This window comes from Neolamprologus brichardi, chromosome 18, assembly GCF_056152115.1.
Source record: "Neolamprologus brichardi isolate AB-2024 chromosome 18, ASM5615211v1, whole genome shotgun sequence".
Taxonomy (NCBI): Eukaryota; Metazoa; Chordata; class Actinopteri; order Cichliformes; family Cichlidae; genus Neolamprologus; species Neolamprologus brichardi.
This window is the reverse complement of record NC_142121.1, coordinates 30,510,453-30,530,092: the sequence shown is the minus strand read 5'-3', so window position 1 is coordinate 30,530,092 and position 19,640 is coordinate 30,510,453. Positions and strand designations below refer to the sequence as shown.

Below are 19,640 nucleotides of genomic sequence, written 5' to 3'. Positions count from 1 at the left end.
TTTTGTGTCATTAAGCAGATGACACCTAACATATTTAAGGTCCCAGCAGGGGGATTTTGCTACTTCCCAAACAAAGCCATACCAGCTTTCCCCCTGATTTCTGTATTTATGCTCAGCTGTTATAATGGAGGCATAGTAGAAGAAATTAGAACTGGTTTTCTCAACCAACCCTCCACCTGCCCAAATAACATTTAACTTTAGTTAACTTTAGCAGAGCAGCCTAATGTATATAACATTATGATTGTTGGAGCGATGTTTGCCTAGAGCGCCAAAGGCCCCTAGAATCGCCACTGGTTTCAGGTTTTAGCTGTTCAAAAATGATCAAAAATCAAAGTTATCTGCAGATATGAAACATTTCCGTGTGGTGTCTCTGCAGAGCTGCAGGAGTCGAGGCAAAAGTGCCATCCCTGCTGGTACACGTATGCCAAGAAGTATCTGATATGGGACTGCTGCCCCTGGTGGCTGAAGCTGAAGGAGTATGTGAAGCTAATGGTGATGGATCCTTTCCTGGATCTCGGTATCACCATATGCATTGTGCTGAACACCCTCTTCATGGCACTTGAACACTACCCCATGACTGATGAGTTCAACACCATGCTCTCAGTGGGCAATCTGGTAAGAGGGTTTTAATGATACCAGAGGGATGTTTCCAGCTTTTAACACACTTTCTATAAGTGCTGTCGGGTGCTAGATAAGGAGAGGAGAGTAGAACAGAGAGGAAACTGAATTGGCCGGCATTCAGATAATCCGTCTCTGTTTGCAGACAGGTTGTTTTTTAAAGCAGGTGCAGGACAGGAGGTCAAATACAGTGATGCTGATCCGCTGTCAAAGATTCTGTTTTAGACTATTTGTGATTATCTTTAATAACATGGAGTATTTTTAGCAAGAGGTGGAATTGATTTCCTGTAGTTCTGTTTTGAAATCTCTTCCTACCGGTGAATTTTAGACTCTGACAGAGATTTGGTAAATAAATAAATACATTAATATATTAAGTAATTTTAAAATTATATAACTTTATATGTACCTTTATATGAATAAATTAAAAACAACAACAAAAATGAAATAACATATTGAAATACATTGTTATATTTTCTGTTGAACTAAGGTTTGTGTGCAGAAACCTTCACTGAAATGTTTTCAGTTCTCTCATTAATAAAATTCAAATTACACATCTTTTGAAGGCGGTTGTGTAAAATTGTTTATTTGTGGTCAACAAAAGAGAAACAACTCATCTAAAAGACAATGAATGCTCTACTAATTAAGCTGTAGCTATAATATTCCTATTGTTTTGCTGGATTTTTCACCTCTAAATGTCTTTTTGTCACTGTGTTTTTTTCTAGGTGTTCACTGGTATATTTACAGCTGAGATGGTACTGAAGCTGATTGCCATGGACCCCTATTACTACTTCCAACAGGGCTGGAACATCTTTGACGGCATCATTGTTTGCCTCAGTTTAATGGAGCTGGGCCTCTCCAATGTAGAGGGACTGTCCGTCCTGCGATCTTTCAGATTGGTGAGGGAAATCTTGTTCATTCTCTGCGTTACTTTGAAGAAAATTTAGTAATTATTTCCGATTGATCAGCTCCTGATGAACAGAAGACAAAACCTAGACACGGAGCAGATTCAACTATTTGCAATGGGAAACAGACAGCTGATGAACTAAGGGTCCTCAAATGGGTGAAGTCTAAGATAAAAGTATGGACAAAGCAAAATATGTCCATTAAAAAATGATGATACCTAGGAACAGTGTTGTCAGAGTTTCACATTATATCTAATAATCAGACTACATCTAAAAACATAAAAGTCTCTTAAGGTTTTAACTCTAAAGTCTAGTTAATTTGTACAACTTGTATAGTGTAATAGTCAGTCTATTCTGAAGATGCAGCATCATTTGTCTTCACATTTCTCTTATCATAAGTTGCGAGTCTTCAAGCTGGCAAAATCCTGGCCCACTCTCAACACTCTCATCAAGATCATCGGCAACTCGGTGGGCGCCCTGGGAAACCTGACGCTGGTGCTGGCCATCATTGTTTTCATCTTCGCTGTGGTGGGAATGCAGCTATTCGGCAAGAACTATCAGGACTGTGTCTGTAAGATCTCCTTTGACTGTCAGATGCCTCGCTGGCACATGAAGGACTTCTTCCACTCCTTCCTGATTGTGTTCAGGGTCTTGTGCGGCGAGTGGATCGAGACCATGTGGGACTGTATGGAAGTGGCTGGCCAGCCCCTCTGCATCCTGGTCTTCATGTTGGTCATGGTCATAGGGAACTTGGTGGTAAGTTATTATGACTTGGCATTTAAACTCTAACCTGTTTAAGGTTATGTTGAGTGATAGTCTATATTTTTTGTACCGGCAAAGCTCACAAAAAGATTAAACTCAACAAGAGTTTCTTTTGAGAAGTGTCTGTGTGGCCTTTCCCCTGTTCCTCTGTGCTGCAAAGTTCAGACAGTAGAAATGAGTCAACCACAGTGTTGCACTGAGTGACATTTAGCTCAGTCCTACATGCACCACATTGCTTCTGCAAATGCCAACTACAGGATCAGGCACGAGGTGCAGTCAAAAAGCTGAAAACTGAATCCAGTCCTAATTTAAACTGTCTGATCCCTCCTTCACGTTCTTTCATTGGAAAGCTTTCACTGGAAGTCCTGTTCTGATCAGCTGCGCTTGCATAGAGAGCAAACATCAACTTCTGTTACAAACTGACCAACTTTCATGCCGCAACCGTCACATTGCTCATAGCAGTGATCTCAAAGTCATAGCCACCCAACTCAGAGAGCATCCTCACATCATGTCAGGAGCACAGTCAACATGGTTGTTCACCATAAACTACCCCAAAGTCAAACTTTCAGTGTGGAAATTACTGTCACATCACCACGTGGTAGCAAGCCACACCCACGCAGTCATTCCCCACCACCCTGAGATTTGCCTCCAACTGTGCAGTTAAATTACCAACTGTGCAGGAACTGGGGCAGCACTTCCCCAGGAAATTACCTGGAAGGGGAGACTGAGAAAATTAAAGTTTGTTATTTTTGAACATACCTTAAATACTTAGGTCAGTGGCTGAACTACTCTGAAAACAGACTTGTTAAAAAAAAGGTGTCCAGGCAGTACGTGGAATTACTCAGCCTATTTAAAAATATTGAAATCCTATAAATCAAGTTTGGATTTTTGTAAGCATTACAAAATGATTGAATCCATTGCTCCTTAATAAAGATTTAAAAAATGGAGGATATGTGGAGGGTATGAGTCTTTAACAGAAGAAGTGCTTTTGATATTGGACAGGCAAAGTTATCCTTTAAACAGTATTTGATGACTAAGAGCGACGCAGTAGCGTTTCAATGCTACCAAATCCACTTGGTGATGTCACAAGTAATCTGGGATTACGTGGCACAAGAGAGGACTGCTGATTGTGTATTATGTGAATGGACCATCCTTCAAGTTAATTATGTTAAAATTTGCAAGCTGTATTAGTTTGTATATCTGTAAATGAGCAACTCTTCAGCATGCTCTATTAAATGAAAGTGTCATGGTCTTGCGTCAGATTAGATTTAGCAGAGTTTCTACCAAGTTTAATAGATTATAGATTTATGAGATGTGCAGATCATTTTGTTCTATTTTCATTTGCATTTTACACATCACCTCAACTTAAAAACCCTCTGTTATTTGTGCTGCATCATATGTGTATTATCTACACATGTTGCCGTGCAAACTGAAGCGACAAGAGACAAACTCAGTGCTGGAGCAGCTTTACTGCCCTTTTATCCACCACTAATGAGCTAAGCCTTACGGGTGAAATGGGGACCCAAGTGTTGCACAAACACCGCAGAGCTTTCACCCCGTTTAACACCAAGTTTCTGATTTTTGCTCATTTTGCAAGCCAACACATGCAGCGGTAAAAAAAACCAGCAGTTAATTCAGTTTTAATTGTATGCGCCCACTCCCACATTCACTGCTCCTGTGGTTTCCTGTGAGCTGATATTAAAGAATACAAAAGCACTCTGAATTTGCAGGATTTGTTTATAGTCAACGTTGTTTTGCTTTGAATGTGGTGTCGTTCCAGTGGTGATCCTGGTAATAGAAATACATGCAGAAATACTTGTATTTTGGTATAGCACTATTTTAACCCAGTAAAAATCTAGTTTTATTTACTTGTTCACTTGCTCCCCTCGACTTTTGTAGTTAGGATAAGTTTAAATTCTTTTGACAAAAAATTAGCAAGAGATTTGCATAATTCAAACCCAGTCAAAAGAAAGGTACTAGATATTTCTAGGTGTAGATAGCAGTTTCTCAAGTATCACATAGATGCTATTAGTGGATAGAGACACTTTCATTGACTGTATTGCCTTGTTAGCCTAAAGATCAGATCACAACAGCGCTCCCGATGCAATTTAATGGACAGAAACCTGTCTGTGCACATGAATCGTGGGAAAGCAGTTTATCTGTGGGATTATCCAGGATGCTTAGGGGTGAGAAGGTCGGAGGGCATTCATCACTAATCATCTGCTCATGCTCCCCATCTCTGACTAGCTCAGTGGCTAAAGATGATCCTTGCCAACTGTGCACATCACCCATGAAGGGAACGCACACACAGACACACACACATATGTGCAGTGTTATGCCCCCGTGCTGCTGCTCTCTAAGCTAGCAGACAGATTACTTAGGAGTTGGATGCTTTGAACCTTGACTTCAGGAGGCCTGAAACATCAGCCATATGTGCCTGAGCGTGTCATTGTTGCAGAACTTTGTGGGATTTGCTAATGTTGACAAAATATATGGGACATCATGTCAGGCATTAGGTGAAATGATAAAGCATACATACATACTAAACAATTCAGAGCTTTGCGCATCAGATGGTGATACAAGCATAATATGGCTATACAATGTCCTGCTTTTCACACCAAGGATCTTTGCTCCAGGCCATATTAACACACTACCCACCACCACCTATTATTGTGGAGTGTGACATATTGAAGAGGCTGTGTGGAAATGGGATGTAGCATTTCTGTGCATAAGCAAATTTGGTTGAAATGTGTTTTTTATATGTAGATGCAAAAAAAAAGAGAGAAAGGGACTAAGGGCTTAAGTGGTTACGGCTAAATAGCTATAAACGAGTTTAATAGTTTCATCCATTCAGATGTAAGTAAACATACATTTTTTGGTATGTCAACAGGTGCTGAATCTCTTTCTGGCCCTGCTGCTGAGCTCTTTCAGCTCAGACAATCTCTCTGCTCCAGACGAAGACGGGGACTTGAATAACATTCAGATTGCCATCGCTCGCATCCATTCCGGCATTTCCTGGATTGTCACAAGCGTCATCAACCTCTGCAACAGGAGCTTGAAGCGTGGAAAACACAAACCCAAGGAAACCAGTCAGGCCCTCAAGCCGGTCGGAAATCACATGGAGAGCAATGGGGGGATTTTTGGACGTTATGGAGAGAAGTACATCGTACCAGAGGAGGACAGCTACATGACCAACCCAAACCTGACTGTCATTGTTCCTATCGCGCCTGGGGAGTCAGATGTGGAGTTTTTGGAGGAGGAGGAGATCTCAGAGTCATCAGAGGATGAAGAAAACAAACTGGTAAGTATGTCGTGCCCAGAATCATGTTTGGGGCTTAACTTAGGCTTTAATGCTCTCTGAACTTACATTACATTAGAGAATGTGATTTTATCGGCATACTTTTTGCTAAGAATGAAATCTCATCTTGTCATTTGAAACACTGAAACTTGATTGTTTGGCTTGTGTTTCTTATCATATAAATTAATAATTACTTGGTTTTTTGCTGGTTGTATGCTGAGATAAACTCCAGAAGTCCACGTTGACAACAAATTATGATTTTGAAATTATTGTCTGATCTACCTATTAAATTGAGATGTGCTGGAATAATTTAAGTTTTTTCAAAGATTTTTCAGAAGCTTTTCATTTTTACAAAGGATCTGTATGAGAATGAACATGATATCAAAATGGTGGGATTAGTTTATCATGTTTAATGACTGGACACAGAAGGGCTGCACACTTTCAAAACTAGCTGTGGCTAAAACAGAGCTTATACTGTTTAACATATGTGTGTATGTTTAAGCATATATGTTTTGTGCTGGTAGCCTAAATATTATTAGTAACATCTGTGTTTTCTAATTCTGATGATGATGACGATGATGATGATGCTATGGAATCAGTCTGTCATAGAGTGCTGCACACCCACACACATGTTAATGAGACGTGGTTGAATGTGTGCCGAGCTATGCTTAAAGCTATATTTAGTACACACATGTTAAAGGGGTTGATTATCCCTAACTAACAGGAAAATGAGGGCATTACTATTTAAGCCACACATCTTATCCTTTGAATTTAGGTTTTCAGTCCCATTGAGACACGTGTAGAAAATCAGGGTCCTAGCCACACAGTCTGCCTTTACAAACATTTGAGAAAGAATGGCTCGTTCCAAAGTGCTCACAGAATTTGAAGGTGGCGCTGTCACAGGATGTCACTGTAGCAAGAAGTCAGCATTCGATATCTCTTCCCTTCTAGATATTCCACGATCCACTGTAAGTGCTATTATTACAAAGGGAAAGCTTTTAGGAGCCACAGCAATGACCCATGGAGTTACAGCCCACTTAAAGTTACAGTATCAGGTTGCCAAGTGGTAAGGTGCAAAGTGAGTAAAAGTCACCAATGCTCTTCTGACTCAAAACCTCTTCTGGCATTAACATCAGCACAAAAACTGTGTGATGGCAGCTTCATGTGTTTGGATGGCTGAGCAACTCCTGTAGGTTTGATGTTTAGGTCTCCCTGTACTTTTGTCCACAGCACTCTTTACACCCATTAACGAGTACTGTAAGATTATATGATTATTAAGAGTACAAACATTGGAAGAACACATAATTGAAATCATTAAAATATAAAGGAAAGAAAATTGCAATGGAAAGCAGAATGTGTTTATAGAAATCAAAATGATAAAAACATGAACAACTGAACAAAAGAATCTGGGATTAAAGCAGTTCAAGACTTCAGTGTCTGAAACGCGGGACGTATACAGCAGACGGTGCATCGCTGAAATGCCTGCCTAAACAGATATGTCTTTAGCACACTTCTGAAAGCCTCTTAGGGAATCTTAGGGAAGCACACCGAGCATTCGACGGGTCAGGCATCGCAGCTTGAAAAGCTCACCCCTGATCCGTAGGTGCATTAGTATTATTTGCCCAGCATTAGACAGCTAACTTACACACAAACACTGGACGAAGCTGCAATGACTGAGATACAGTTTGTTTCTTGTTTGCATTTCTGTACATATGAAATGAGTTTACCGTGCACTCAGCAACAATAACTAACAGCGTGTGTATAGCTGCTTTAATTTGCATGAAAACGCAACAGTAAGAGTGCAATAGCACTCTTCAGTTTTTGTATAGATTTGGATTTGACTGTGTTCAATCGAAAGCTTTAGAGTCAGACTGTCCTGCAGATCGGGCGTTTGTTGAGGCGGAGGATGTGTCGTTCCTGTCCTGTCTGGCAGAAAAACAGGAGCAGGCCAGATGTGGAGCCAGGCGCTGTAGAGCAGATTAAACTGACACAGCTGAACTGGGCAGCCTGCAGTCTGGTGCTCTCTCTTCCTCTTTCCCTCCCATGCACTGCTGCACACCACACTAGAACTAGGCATCATGAAAAACGGGGGCGGGGGGACCTCCAATCGTCCATCAGCTTAACTGGGCATCTGCAGCTGCTCTGCATATGCAGAGCTTTAAACACACACAAAAGTGATAAACATATTATGTGTAAGAATATTGTTAAAAAGAAATCCTATAGTTAAGTATTTGAGTCTTCTCTAGAGTGTAAATACATCGCCTTTGCTTAAATGGGATCAATTACTACTTTCTGATGTGCCATCAGTCCATTATGTTTCTCACTGTCTTTAAACTCTAAGATGAGCAATGCTGGTAATTTGGTTTCCAGATCCCGTGCATGCCCTTTAATGCTGGATTAAATTTCGTACCATTTTACGAGATTGAAGCTGCACCTCTGTCCTGTAAATCATATGAAATATGTTGTTGTTACAACACATGAAAATCTCATCAAAATTGCAGTAAGCCTCACAGGAGATTGAAAGTCCATCAAGGTGCGCCGGCTCTGATGGGATGAATGCACGCAGGCTCATGTGGAGCAGGAAAATGTGCTGCAACTTCTTTTTCTTAAAAAAAACTCTTAATGTGTGACATGAATGTATGACAACAGCATCAGCAGTATCACAACAGGCTGGGGAACACAACCAGAACAGATCGCTGTTTGCTAGTTTAATATAGATTCATATTCTGTATTTACACATGCAGATGTCAAAGAGCTGAGGGTTGTTTCCATACGAGGGCACGTGATTGTAAACACTCAGACTTTATTTTGTAGGAGAAGAAAAGCCTGTCAGAGGGCAGCACAGTGGATCTAAGGAAGCCCGGAGAGGAAGAGGATAACTTGTCAGTGCTGGATGAAGACAGTATGGAGCCTGATGAATGTTTTCCTGAATGTGAGCGAAAGTAGCAACCTCACTAAATCTGCTAACGTGCATTCATTTAAAATGTTTCTTTTTTCCTTCATGCTGTGATAAATCCTGTTTTGTTTTTTGACACGGTCATCAGTCTGCATGAGACACTGCCAGTGCTGTAACATCAACACCAGCCGTGGACTAGGACAGGCCTGGTGGAGGCTGAGGAAGACCTGCTACCAGATTGTGGAGCACAGCTGGTTTGAGACATTCATCATCTTCATGATCCTGCTCAGCAGTGGGGCTCTGGTAAGGGTCCTAGATGGAATTAGAAAGATTAATATTGATCCAATACCAATATTAATTATTAACGTCTGGATTGACCAACAGTGTCAGCAGTAGATTTGATGAGACGTTGAGCTGGCTGATGTCCAAATTGTGCCTTTTGTGTAGTTTTAAAGACAAAAACTTATCACAGATGTTTTTTTTTTATGCTGAGCTGGAAATGTAATGCTGCGTTTTCTTGTACTGCAGGCATTTGAAGACATTTACATTGAAAAGAGAAAAGTCATAAAGGTGATGCTGGAGTACGCTGACAAAGTCTTCTCCTACATCTTCGTCCTGGAGATGTTCCTCAAGTGGATTGCATACGGCTTCAAGAAGTATTTTACAAACTACTGGTGCTGGCTCGACTTTCTGATTGTGGATGTAAGTTAACCCTTTGCTGCTTTGGTTTTCAAATCATATTACGTGAAAGGAAGTAGCTGAATGTATGCCGTGCTTGTGGGATTTATAGCTATAATGATGCCAGACTTTTCACAGGAGAGCACGTGAATTAGCTCTAGACAACATTTTCAATACCTGAACCTGTTCGCTGCAGAACTAAGCGCTAATTCACACTGAAACAGTAGATACGGTGTAGATTTTTGCAGCTGCTCTCATGTCAGGATTTGGCCGTTCCCCAGTAGGATTTTGCCACACATTTGTGAGGAACTGGATGCGGTTCTGTAAGTGTTTAGTCACTCAAAGTGCCCGAGGCATGCAGCCCTTGACTTCCTCTGATTTCACCTGCTGTTACACAGATTGCCACAGACCGCTCTATTGTTAGGGTAAGTTGTAGTTAGCAGGTCCCAGGTGAGTATGGAGTCTGGGACTGGAAACTTGCATCCGCATCACAAATGCTTCTGTGTTTCTTCACTCGTAAGCGCTTTTTGTTGCGATATCAAAAGCCACCGTCTTGTTTCCAAACAAATGCTTTTCATATAAAATGAGATTTAAAATAATAATTTTAAAAAACGCTCTCAGCAATCATCATTTGAACCGCTTGGGTACAGGACCTTGGCTTTTATATCAAAAACAAACTCAGTTTCATGTGATCTGAGGCTTATCTACAGAAGATCTGGTTTACTGTGGAACGTAAAGTCTTGTTTTCGAACTGCACCAGCTGAATTCATGTGTGACCTGTTTGGTGTAACTCAGGTACCGAGCGTTCTCTGTTTTTTATGTTTAAAGGAAGTGCTAGCAAACTTTTCTTTCCTACTTTTGCTTTATTTTTGTATTTTTTTTCGTCTGTATTGTGGTGGAGCCAAAGACTTCTGTAGTCCTGAAATTGATTTTGAGTATCTTCTTTAGATATATTGGCCAAACGCATCTGTAAAAGGACTTTTATAAAGAAATACAGATCATTGGGACCTTATTAGCCCTAAATTGTTTTGAATGAACTTATTGGATCAATTTGGAACAAAATGGGAAACAAATTTGGCAAAGAAAGATTAAACTTCTTTATAAAACTCACTCTATTTGATATATATACATATTTATATGCATATATAGCTGAGTATGCATGCATGGATACAGTTTTTACCATATGTGCATACTTGTCTGTGTTTTTTCATCATCCTTCATGACATGACTTTCTCACATATCTTTCATGCCATTTTCATCCATAGCTGTCATCCAAGGGTCATTCAACAGCGGAATACCATTTTGTTTTGTCTCTTTTGGATGTAGAATAGAGTGGAAGTCTAAATTTGCTGAAACGATGATTCAAAAACCAAATCTAAACCTCAAAAATACAATATTTGTGTTCCTAACTGTGGAATGTCCCAAAATACACACAAAAAATGTGACTATGGCTCTTTAAATGTTTCTGATGTGTCTCTTACGACTCTCCTCCGTTTTTTTGATTCTTTATAACAGTTGCTAAAAATATACTCACTTTCTTGGCAAATGTGCTGATAAGACCAGTTGATATTGTTTTTTTTTTCAGTACTTTTTGCTGTTTCCTCTCAAAGGTTTAAGCACAGATATCTGTTTTATGATTCTCAGAGTTCATACACCTTTCTGTACTCCACATAGGTGTCCTTGATAAGCCTGGTAGCGAATTCACTGGGATATTCTGACTTTACTGCCATCAAGTCCCTGAGGACCCTCCGTGCTTTGAGACCTCTCAGAGCTCTGTCCAGATTTGAGGGCATGAGGGTGAGAAATATGTTTTCTGTCCTTTGCTGTCACTGTCGGCTACTAACATCCTGATTAATCTCACTAATATACTTTCACTTATGGATAAACCCTTAGTTATAAAGCAACTTTAGCATTGGGACTACCACAACAGCTTAATTGGTTAGTAGTTTTCTACAAGGTAGAAAAGTCTCAACAGCTGCTGAGTGGATAAAACTTTGGAACTGATGTCACCGTGAATGACTTGTAGTATTTCAGGGATTTGTTACATGTAAAGTCTTTACTTATCCAGCGAAAGACAGCAGCTCTTTAGCTTCTTGGTAGATTAGCCCTAAACTTTGTGCAAACATGTATAGTTTCCAGTCTTATTGTAAAAAAATGTCCCTGGTAAATTACTGTAAAGTTCTGACAACTAGATTTTCCAGCAGTATATGTGTTTTATAGGGTACATGCTGTACCGAGCCATACTAAATGTAAACTTTACAGTACTGTTATACTTTTATAACAGTAGCTGTTATACTTTTGTTTTAGTGATTGTGATTTAATGTTTAAACGGTAAATGGACTGGTTCTTATATAGCGCTTTTCTACTCTTCTGAGCACTCAACTGGTGCATTCACCCATTCACACAAGCACATTTTTCTAGGTGCTTTCTAAGTAACATTCACACACACTGATGCTCCGATGGATGCATTGGAGGGCAATTTGGGGTTAGTATCTTGCCCAAGGATATTTGGCATGCAGACTAGGGGAAGTCAGGAATTGAAACACCAACCTACCGATCAGTAGATGACCTGCTCTACCGCCTGAGCTACAGCCACCCCGTTTATTTAACTGCCACTTTATTAGGTACATCTTTTTACCTGCTTACTAACACCTAATCACATGGAAGCAACCCAATTCATTTAGGTATGGAGACATGGTAAAAGGACCAGCTTAGGTTCAAAGCAAGCACCAGAATGTGGGGGAAGATAATTTGAGTGATTTTGATTTGGGCTCTGAAAACAAAGGGGGTCTCACACTAATACTAGCAAGGTGTAGCTCATAAAGTGGCCATGTGTATAAACGTGTGTCTCTCCATATACTCTGAATTTGTATGACACTGTTATGTATCCCACTGACTTTTCCTGTACTTTCAAAAAACATACATGTGATTTAGAGTGAAATTGATTATCAACACACAGCACATGTATTATCATACAAGGGATTGTCATAACGTAAATCACTGGGAAAAATTGTCCGGTTGGCTTCAAGTTAGAATTGGGAAACTAAACTTCAACTATCACATCATAGCATCTGTAGAAAACAAGATTACCAGACTAGTGTGCACTGCAGAGATCACAAAGATAAGCTGTTTACAACAATAGATTATACTTTATTTCTCTGGGACTGACCTGATTTCTTGTTTGCTCATCAGGTCGTGGTGAACGCCCTCATAGGAGCTATTCCCTCCATTATGAATGTGCTGCTCGTGTGTCTCATCTTCTGGCTCATCTTCAGTATCATGGGAGTCAATCTGTTCGCCGGCAAATTTGGAAAGTGCGTGAACCGAACGGGGTTCATCCACAGTGTCTCTTTGGTCAACAACAAGTCAGACTGCCTCACCATGAATGACACCCAGTTCTACTGGACCAAAGTCAAGGTCAACTTTGACAATGTGGGGCTTGGCTACCTTTCTCTTTTGCAAGTGGTAAGTTGATTTTATTTTGAACCTGTCAAACATGATGCCAGCCTGTTTTTGCTAATAAACACCTCGAGAACTTGTTCACTACTCATATTGTTGTGTTGTTCCTCTCCTGTTCTGTCCAGACACTTACATCAGTCTCTCTCATTCTCTCTCGTTGCGATATTTACAGCAGATCATAAAAGACATTTCACTGTTGTTTTCTTTCTAAAAATGAAATCAGCTGTTACTATAACATTACAATGCAGCGCCTGGACTATGACATCGTACTATATTCTCTTATTTACAGGCTACATTTAAAGGATGGATGGAAATAATGTATGCAGCTGTTGATTCAAGAGGAGTAAGTATATTATTTTCTTCCACACCTATACCATGAAAATTTTAACTAACTAACTGACTAATGAACCCATTTGTTTTTAGGTGGAGGAACAACCGATAAAAGAAATCAACCTCTACATGTACATCTACTTTGTAGTCTTCATCATATTTGGCTCCTTCTTCACCCTCAATCTCTTCATCGGTGTCATCATTGACAATTTCAATCAGCAGAAAAGAAAGATGAGTATTAAAAATGCTGATTTCAGGCTGGGATCACTTGATATTTGCGTGCAGTTCTTATTATTTGAAGCTGCAGAAACAAATGCATGAATAGTCCAATAAAAGTACAAAGGAAAATTTTCTATAGTAATAATAAGGTGGCAGGATTTTTGGTCTTAATTCCCCCAGATTGAACATTTAAAAGAAAACAACTCCTGTCATTGTTTTAGGAAAGAAAGTAACGTGAGATATTTTTCTTTTCCACTTAGGAGGACAAGATATCTTCATGACTGAAGAGCAGAAGAAGTACTACAATGCTATGAAGAAGTTAGGAAGTAAAAAACCTCAAAAGCCAATACCCAGACCCACGGTAAAGCTATGTAAATTGCAAATGTAGCACATTTTTAAGATACAGATTTTTACCTGTACACTTTATATATATATATATATATATACATTTAAAATATTTTGTATTTTTTTGAAGTGGTATCATTAAGCTTGCAAACCTTGTTAAGGATTATATAAATTAAATTGTATTCTTGCTTGTTCTTTCCTGATCCTAGAACATTATCCAAGCCTTCTTCTTTGATCTGGTGTCTAAGCAAGCCTTCGACATTATGATCATGATGCTCATCATTGTCAACATGGTGACCATGATGGTGGAAACCGATGAGCAGTCAGAGCGAATGGAGTCCATCCTCAACAAGATCAACCTGGCTTTTATTGTGATCTTCACCACCGAATGCCTGATCAAGATCTTTGCCCTCCGTTGTTATTTCTTCACCGTTGCATGGAACATTTTTGATTTCGTGGTGATAATTCTCTCTATTGTCGGTAAGAAGTGAAAAAAATCTTTTCGTTTACAATTTTTGTAAATGCCAAGCTAGTGAAAAAAGCAGTCAGAAAAGATAAGGAGGGTACGGAGCCCCGCAGGGGACATGGGAGAAAAAAAAAATTAAGACGGACTTTTGCGAGATCTCGCAAAACTAACTCGGGATCTCGCAAAAGTTTTGCGAGATCTCGCAAAACAAACTCGGGATCTCGCAAAACTAACTCGGGATCTCGCAAAACTTTTGCGAGAGCTCGCAAAACAAGCTCAGGATCTCGCAAAACTTTTGTGAGATCTCGCAAAACAAACTCGGGATCTCGCAAAACTTTTGCGAGATCTCGCAAACGTTTTAGCCGCATTCTTCGGACGCTGGCTCGAAGCCGACCGGGAGGTCGAGGCACGATGTGCCGGGAAAGCGGTGTTCCTCCCAGCTGTAGTAGGTCTCGACCTCCCGATAGCTCGAAGCTAACGGGACGTCTCGACCTCCCGTTAGCTTCAAGCTAATGGGAAGAATGCGGCTAAAACTTCTGCGAGATCTCGCAAAAGTTTTGCGAGATCCCGAGTTTGTTTTGCGAGATCCCGAGTTTGTTTTGCGAGCTCTCGCAAAAGTTTTGCGAGATCCCGAGTTTGTTTTGCGAGCTCTCGCAAAAGTTTTGCGAGATCCCGAGTTAGTTTTGCGAGATCTCGCAAAACTTTTGCGAGATCTCGCAAAAGTCCGTCTTAATTTTTTTTTCTCCCATGTCCCCTGCGGGGCTCCGTAGGAGGGAAAATTGTGAGTGTCCACCTGTAAAAACATACCTGTTTTGGGTGTTGTCTCATTGTTGTCCTGTTGTTATTTCATTAACATCTAAGCAACCCAGTCTTTAAGTCTGACATTAGCCATTTCCGGGTCCAAACTTTGCTTCAGGTCCCACAGTCATTTTAACATCGCTGAGAGTTAAACACTGTCTAAATTCTTTCATCTTTAATAAAATGATCTGTGTGGCTGCTCTACCAGGAGTAACAATTGAGTTTAACATCCAGGCATCCATGAAAACAGAATTTATGAAATGAGTTAGAAGTTAGCAGGGAGTTAGCTCGCTAGTTTCTACCTAAACATGATATAGCATGTTGTGACTGAGGGATTTCTGAAAAAATTAAAATGTACAGCTCTGCTCCAAAATACAGTTCCAAAATAAATGAAGACAGAAAACTAAACAGAAGTGACGTTTGTAGGATTACTGAAGTTGGACTAGCTGGTATATAATGATGTACCAGCTAGTGGTGGCTAGCCACAGAGCTATGGTTAGCATAATACAGTGGCTTCGTATTCGTCCCCCTTGAACTTTTCCACATTTTGTCGCATTACAGCCACAAACATGAATTAATTTTATTGGAATTCCACGTTCCACAAAGTGGCGTACACGTGAGAAGTGGAACGGAAATCATACATGATTCCAAACATTTTTTACAAATAAATAACTGAAAAGTGAGGTGTGCGTAATTATTCAGTCCCCTGAGTAAATACTTTGTAGAACCACCTTTTCCTGCAATTACAGCTGACCACATCAATATCCCACAAGTTTAATTCACTTGATGTTATACTCTGATTAAAAAGGGTTTTTTGAACAGTATATGTGAATTACAGTGCTGCAGGTTAATTTGAGTGTGTCATTGTGCAATGAGACAAATCACTTCCTGTCTGCTCTCATTTCAGGGATTGTTCTTGCTGACATTATTGAGAAATACTTTGTATCACCGACCCTGTTTCGAGTCATCAGACTGGCAAGGATAGGACGTGTACTCCGACTTATACGTGCAGCCAAAGGAATAAGGACTTTACTGTTTGCCTTAATGATGTCCATGCCAGCACTGTTCAACATTGGTCTCCTACTTTTCCTTGTCATGTTCATCTATGCAATCTTTGGCATGGCAAACTTTGCCTATGTGAAGAAACAAGATGGAATTGATGATATGTTTAACTTCGAGACCTTTGGGAATAGTATGATCTGCCTTTTCCAGATCAGCACCTCGGCAGGCTGGGACAACCTGCTCAGCCCTATAATGTCCAGCCCCCCAGATGAGTGTGACCTCAACTTCATCAACACAGGCACCAACACCCGAGGAAACTGCGGCAACCCCTCGGTGGGCATAGCTTTCTTTGTCAGTTACATTATCATTTCTTTCCTCATTGTGGTAAATATGTACATAGCTATCATTCTGGAGAACTTCAGTGTTGCCACAGAGGAGAGCACAGAGCCCCTGAGCGAGGATGACTTTGAAATGTTTTACGAGGTTTGGGAGAAGTTTGACTCAGAGGCCACGCAGTTCATTGAGTTCTCCATGCTGTCGAACTTTGCTGACACTCTGTCGGAACCGTTGCGTATCCCAAAGCCCAATAAAATCCACCTGATCTCCATGGACCTCCCTATGGTCAGTGGGGACAGAATCCACTGCCTGGATATTTTGTTTGCCTTCACAAAGCGCGTCCTGGGAGAGTCGGGGGAAATGGATGCCCTGAAACAGCAAATGGAGGAGAAGTTCATGATGACCAACCCGTCCAAAGTTTCCCACGAGCCCATCACCTCCACACTGCGGCGCAAACTCGAGGAGGTGTCCGCTATCGTCATCCAGAGGTGTTACAGGAGGCATCTTGTGCGCCGGCAGATGAAGCAGGCGTCCTACCTCTACAGACAGATAAACTACGAGACAGTCGTGGATGTGGAGAATGCTCCAGAAACAGAGGGTCTAATAGCCACCATGATCCAGCATTATGGGCCTGTGGAGGCTGCAGAGACAGCAGACAACACTGTAACATCCTCCCCACCATCTTACGATAGTGTGACCAGGGCAGCCTCTCTGAGCCTCTTTGAGGTGACCCGATCAGTATCCAGAGACTCTGAACTCAGGGAGCCTGGGGAAAACTATGAGGAAACATTTCTTTGAGAGTCAGTTGAATGGAGGGTGATTGTATTGCTTTTGTCTGTTTTGTTTACAGCAGAGAATATGCATTGAAATGACTCACGGTCTAAGAGAAAAAAAAAAGCTTTTATATTTTAACAGATATGGAGGGAATATGCAATGTTTTTAGGTAACTCGGCCTCTATTTTCTTAATGGAAGATGTCAGTTATGTCACAACGTTCAAAAGAGTACCATGGACAGCTCTGAAGTTAAACGTCATCTTAAAAATATCACAATATGGCATCAGACATAATCACGCACTCTTTTTTAATATCGACCTAGACCTATCAAGACAAAGCCACAACATTAAAACCAGCTCCCTTGTATCATATTGGTCCTCACTGTGCAGCAAATACAACTCTGAGTCATTGAAGTAAGGAAACCACAAGACTTGTAAAGGTCATTTGTGATATCTGGCACCAAGTTGTTAGAAGCAGATTAATCAGATTTAGAATAAGGTCTTCCGTTGAATGGATTTGTTTATCCACCACTTTATAAGGGAACTAAACACTGCACTTGCTGCAACCAGTTGGCAAACATTTGAGTCAAGTCCCCATAGCAAAGAGATTGCTCACAGATGAGTTGCGCTCACACAAAAGTCGGGTGTGACTGATGCAGTCTGTCTGCCTTTATAAATCATTTATTTGCAAACCTTCGACAATCTGTCTGAAAGTGACTGCAGTCCGTCTAAATTGAACCACAATTGTTTGGAGACAGGTTGCTGCCCACCAGGCAAACTGTGCAGTCACAATCTCTTACCCTCTGGGCAAGCAACTGGCCACCACAACTCCTTACAACCAAAAAAAATGAAATGCAATCACTGATTTTTCCTAGTCACAAGGAGGTTGCCATCCTACTTTTACTTTAGTGTGACTGAGCCATTAGAGAACAGAGTGTTTACTTGCAGATTAATAAAACTATCCATTGATAGATGCCAATGAAACAACATCATGACTTCAAGGAATTTACAACAGTAGTTTACACTAATACATTTCTATTGCTAAAACCAGTGTCTGAAACAACACATCCCTCCTCAAGGCCAAGAACTGTTACCTGCAGTGAAAAGCTTCTCTCTGATTGCATAATAAATGGACAAGCAAAACCCCCGAGAGAACAGCAGACAAAAAAAGAAATTGGTTTCTCAAACTGAGAAATGCAAGATATATGCAGCAAATTAAAAATTACTAAAGAAAGGTATTAAAGAATGCATCTAAGTAACAAACTGACGATACAATCAAAAACAGATTTGGCTAAAAGTTTCATGAAGTTAAAAATATATATTTGTTGAATAAGTTATTTTCTACAAATACAAATTTGATAGAAATGTCCAAATGTTTTGATGTCAGTCAGTCTCACCTGCAGGCTAATGTTTCTAGTTTTAATTGACTGTGGCACTTTTAATGTGCTAATTCAGGTTTTAATATGTTAATGCATACTACCATACTACAGTTTTAACCAAAGCTTACAACTTTAGCAATTGCTCATCTCAAATGCAGGAAAAACATAGCCAAGCCAAACCCATAAAATGACATTCATTTTACTACTTTTTATATCATTTTTGATTAAATGAAGGTGATATATGCATTTTCAGATGACAGAAAACAAGCAGTATTTCATATTCATTATAAAAAAAATATATATATACTACAATGAAACCTTTTACAGCTATTTTGTCATGTATACTGCATTGCACATTTAACTTGTGTGTCAGTTACTAAGAAGGGCTGTGTGTACTGATGATCCCTGAATCATGTGCCTGATATTGATTATTGTCCGCACACTCTGAATCTCTTTAGACCGTTTAATTTGATCTGACTGATGTGGGTTTGAAGAGCATGCATGCACTGAAAGCTCATTTTGTAATTGAGCGCGTAAACAGCTTCTAGGCTGTATAATGAGTGTAAAGCTAATTTTTACATATTTTTTGTGATATATTTATATTTAAAGACCGTTTCAGTGACTCTCATAGTGGCCATTATACGATATGTTAAAACTATAAAAATATAATATCTTCATTTTTATATAAAAGACTTTCCTTGAGGACCTGGTTGTCTGTAATGCACTTAGGTTAAACATTTTATCGGTTGTTTTACTGAATGATAATAAAGCTCTTTTACAGACCTGTGGATTTTTACTGACCACACAGTGGACGGTTAAAGCTGCGCTCAGAACCGAGCAGCATCCCAGCATCTTCATTTTCACATGAGGAACCAGTTAACTGATTTGACCTCATTACAAGTCAGGGCGATATTAAATCTCTCTCTCTCTCTCAATCTCTCTCACAGTCCATGTGTTTAAAAAAAAAAAGCCAAACAGATGTGCAGAAACCTTTGCATCACTGTGCTGTCCTTGTGAGTGTGCTCGTATTGCCCTTTGCAGCTTAAATTTGTTCATAATGGCAGCACAAAAGCAACATGACCACAAAAACCCCTCAACAACCAGCCTGATCATTTCCATTCATTGTTATTTTTTTTAGTTTATTTTAGTTTTTTCATTCTGACACAGAATCATGTGTCAGTGATGTGATGTGATCACACAGTGATGGGAGATTTATAACACATGCGAAGAATTTAGCAATACTTTGAAGAGCCACAAAAACTAACTACAAAACCAGTTTTACAGTTTTCATACCTCGAGACGTCAGTGTGTTTTTCTACTAAATATGTTTTAGATATTAGTGTCAAATTCATTGTTTAAACACGCCAACATTTTCAGTT

General features: G+C 40.0%; 1 protein-coding gene across 1 annotated transcript in view; it reads left to right on the top strand.

Annotated features, from left to right (window-relative positions):
- Positions 1-19,028, top strand: part of LOC102788469 (sodium channel protein type 2 subunit alpha-like) — a 34,515-nt gene extending 15,487 nt beyond the window's left edge. Inside the window, exons 13-26 of the mRNA XM_006802692.2 lie at positions 377-615; positions 1,341-1,514; positions 1,920-2,276; positions 5,173-5,583; positions 8,395-8,512; positions 8,625-8,779; positions 9,005-9,178; positions 10,829-10,951; positions 12,347-12,619; positions 12,903-12,956; positions 13,037-13,178; positions 13,423-13,523; positions 13,717-13,987; positions 15,679-19,028. Coding sequence (XP_006802755.1) covers positions 377-615; positions 1,341-1,514; positions 1,920-2,276; positions 5,173-5,583; positions 8,395-8,512; positions 8,625-8,779; positions 9,005-9,178; positions 10,829-10,951; positions 12,347-12,619; positions 12,903-12,956; positions 13,037-13,178; positions 13,423-13,523; positions 13,717-13,987; positions 15,679-16,907 — 3,821 coding nt within the window. The 3' untranslated portion in view covers positions 16,908-19,028. The remainder of the gene's footprint in view (positions 1-376; positions 616-1,340; positions 1,515-1,919; positions 2,277-5,172; positions 5,584-8,394; positions 8,513-8,624; positions 8,780-9,004; positions 9,179-10,828; positions 10,952-12,346; positions 12,620-12,902; positions 12,957-13,036; positions 13,179-13,422; positions 13,524-13,716; positions 13,988-15,678) is intronic.
- The last annotated feature ends 612 nt before the right edge of the window (positions 19,029-19,640 follow it).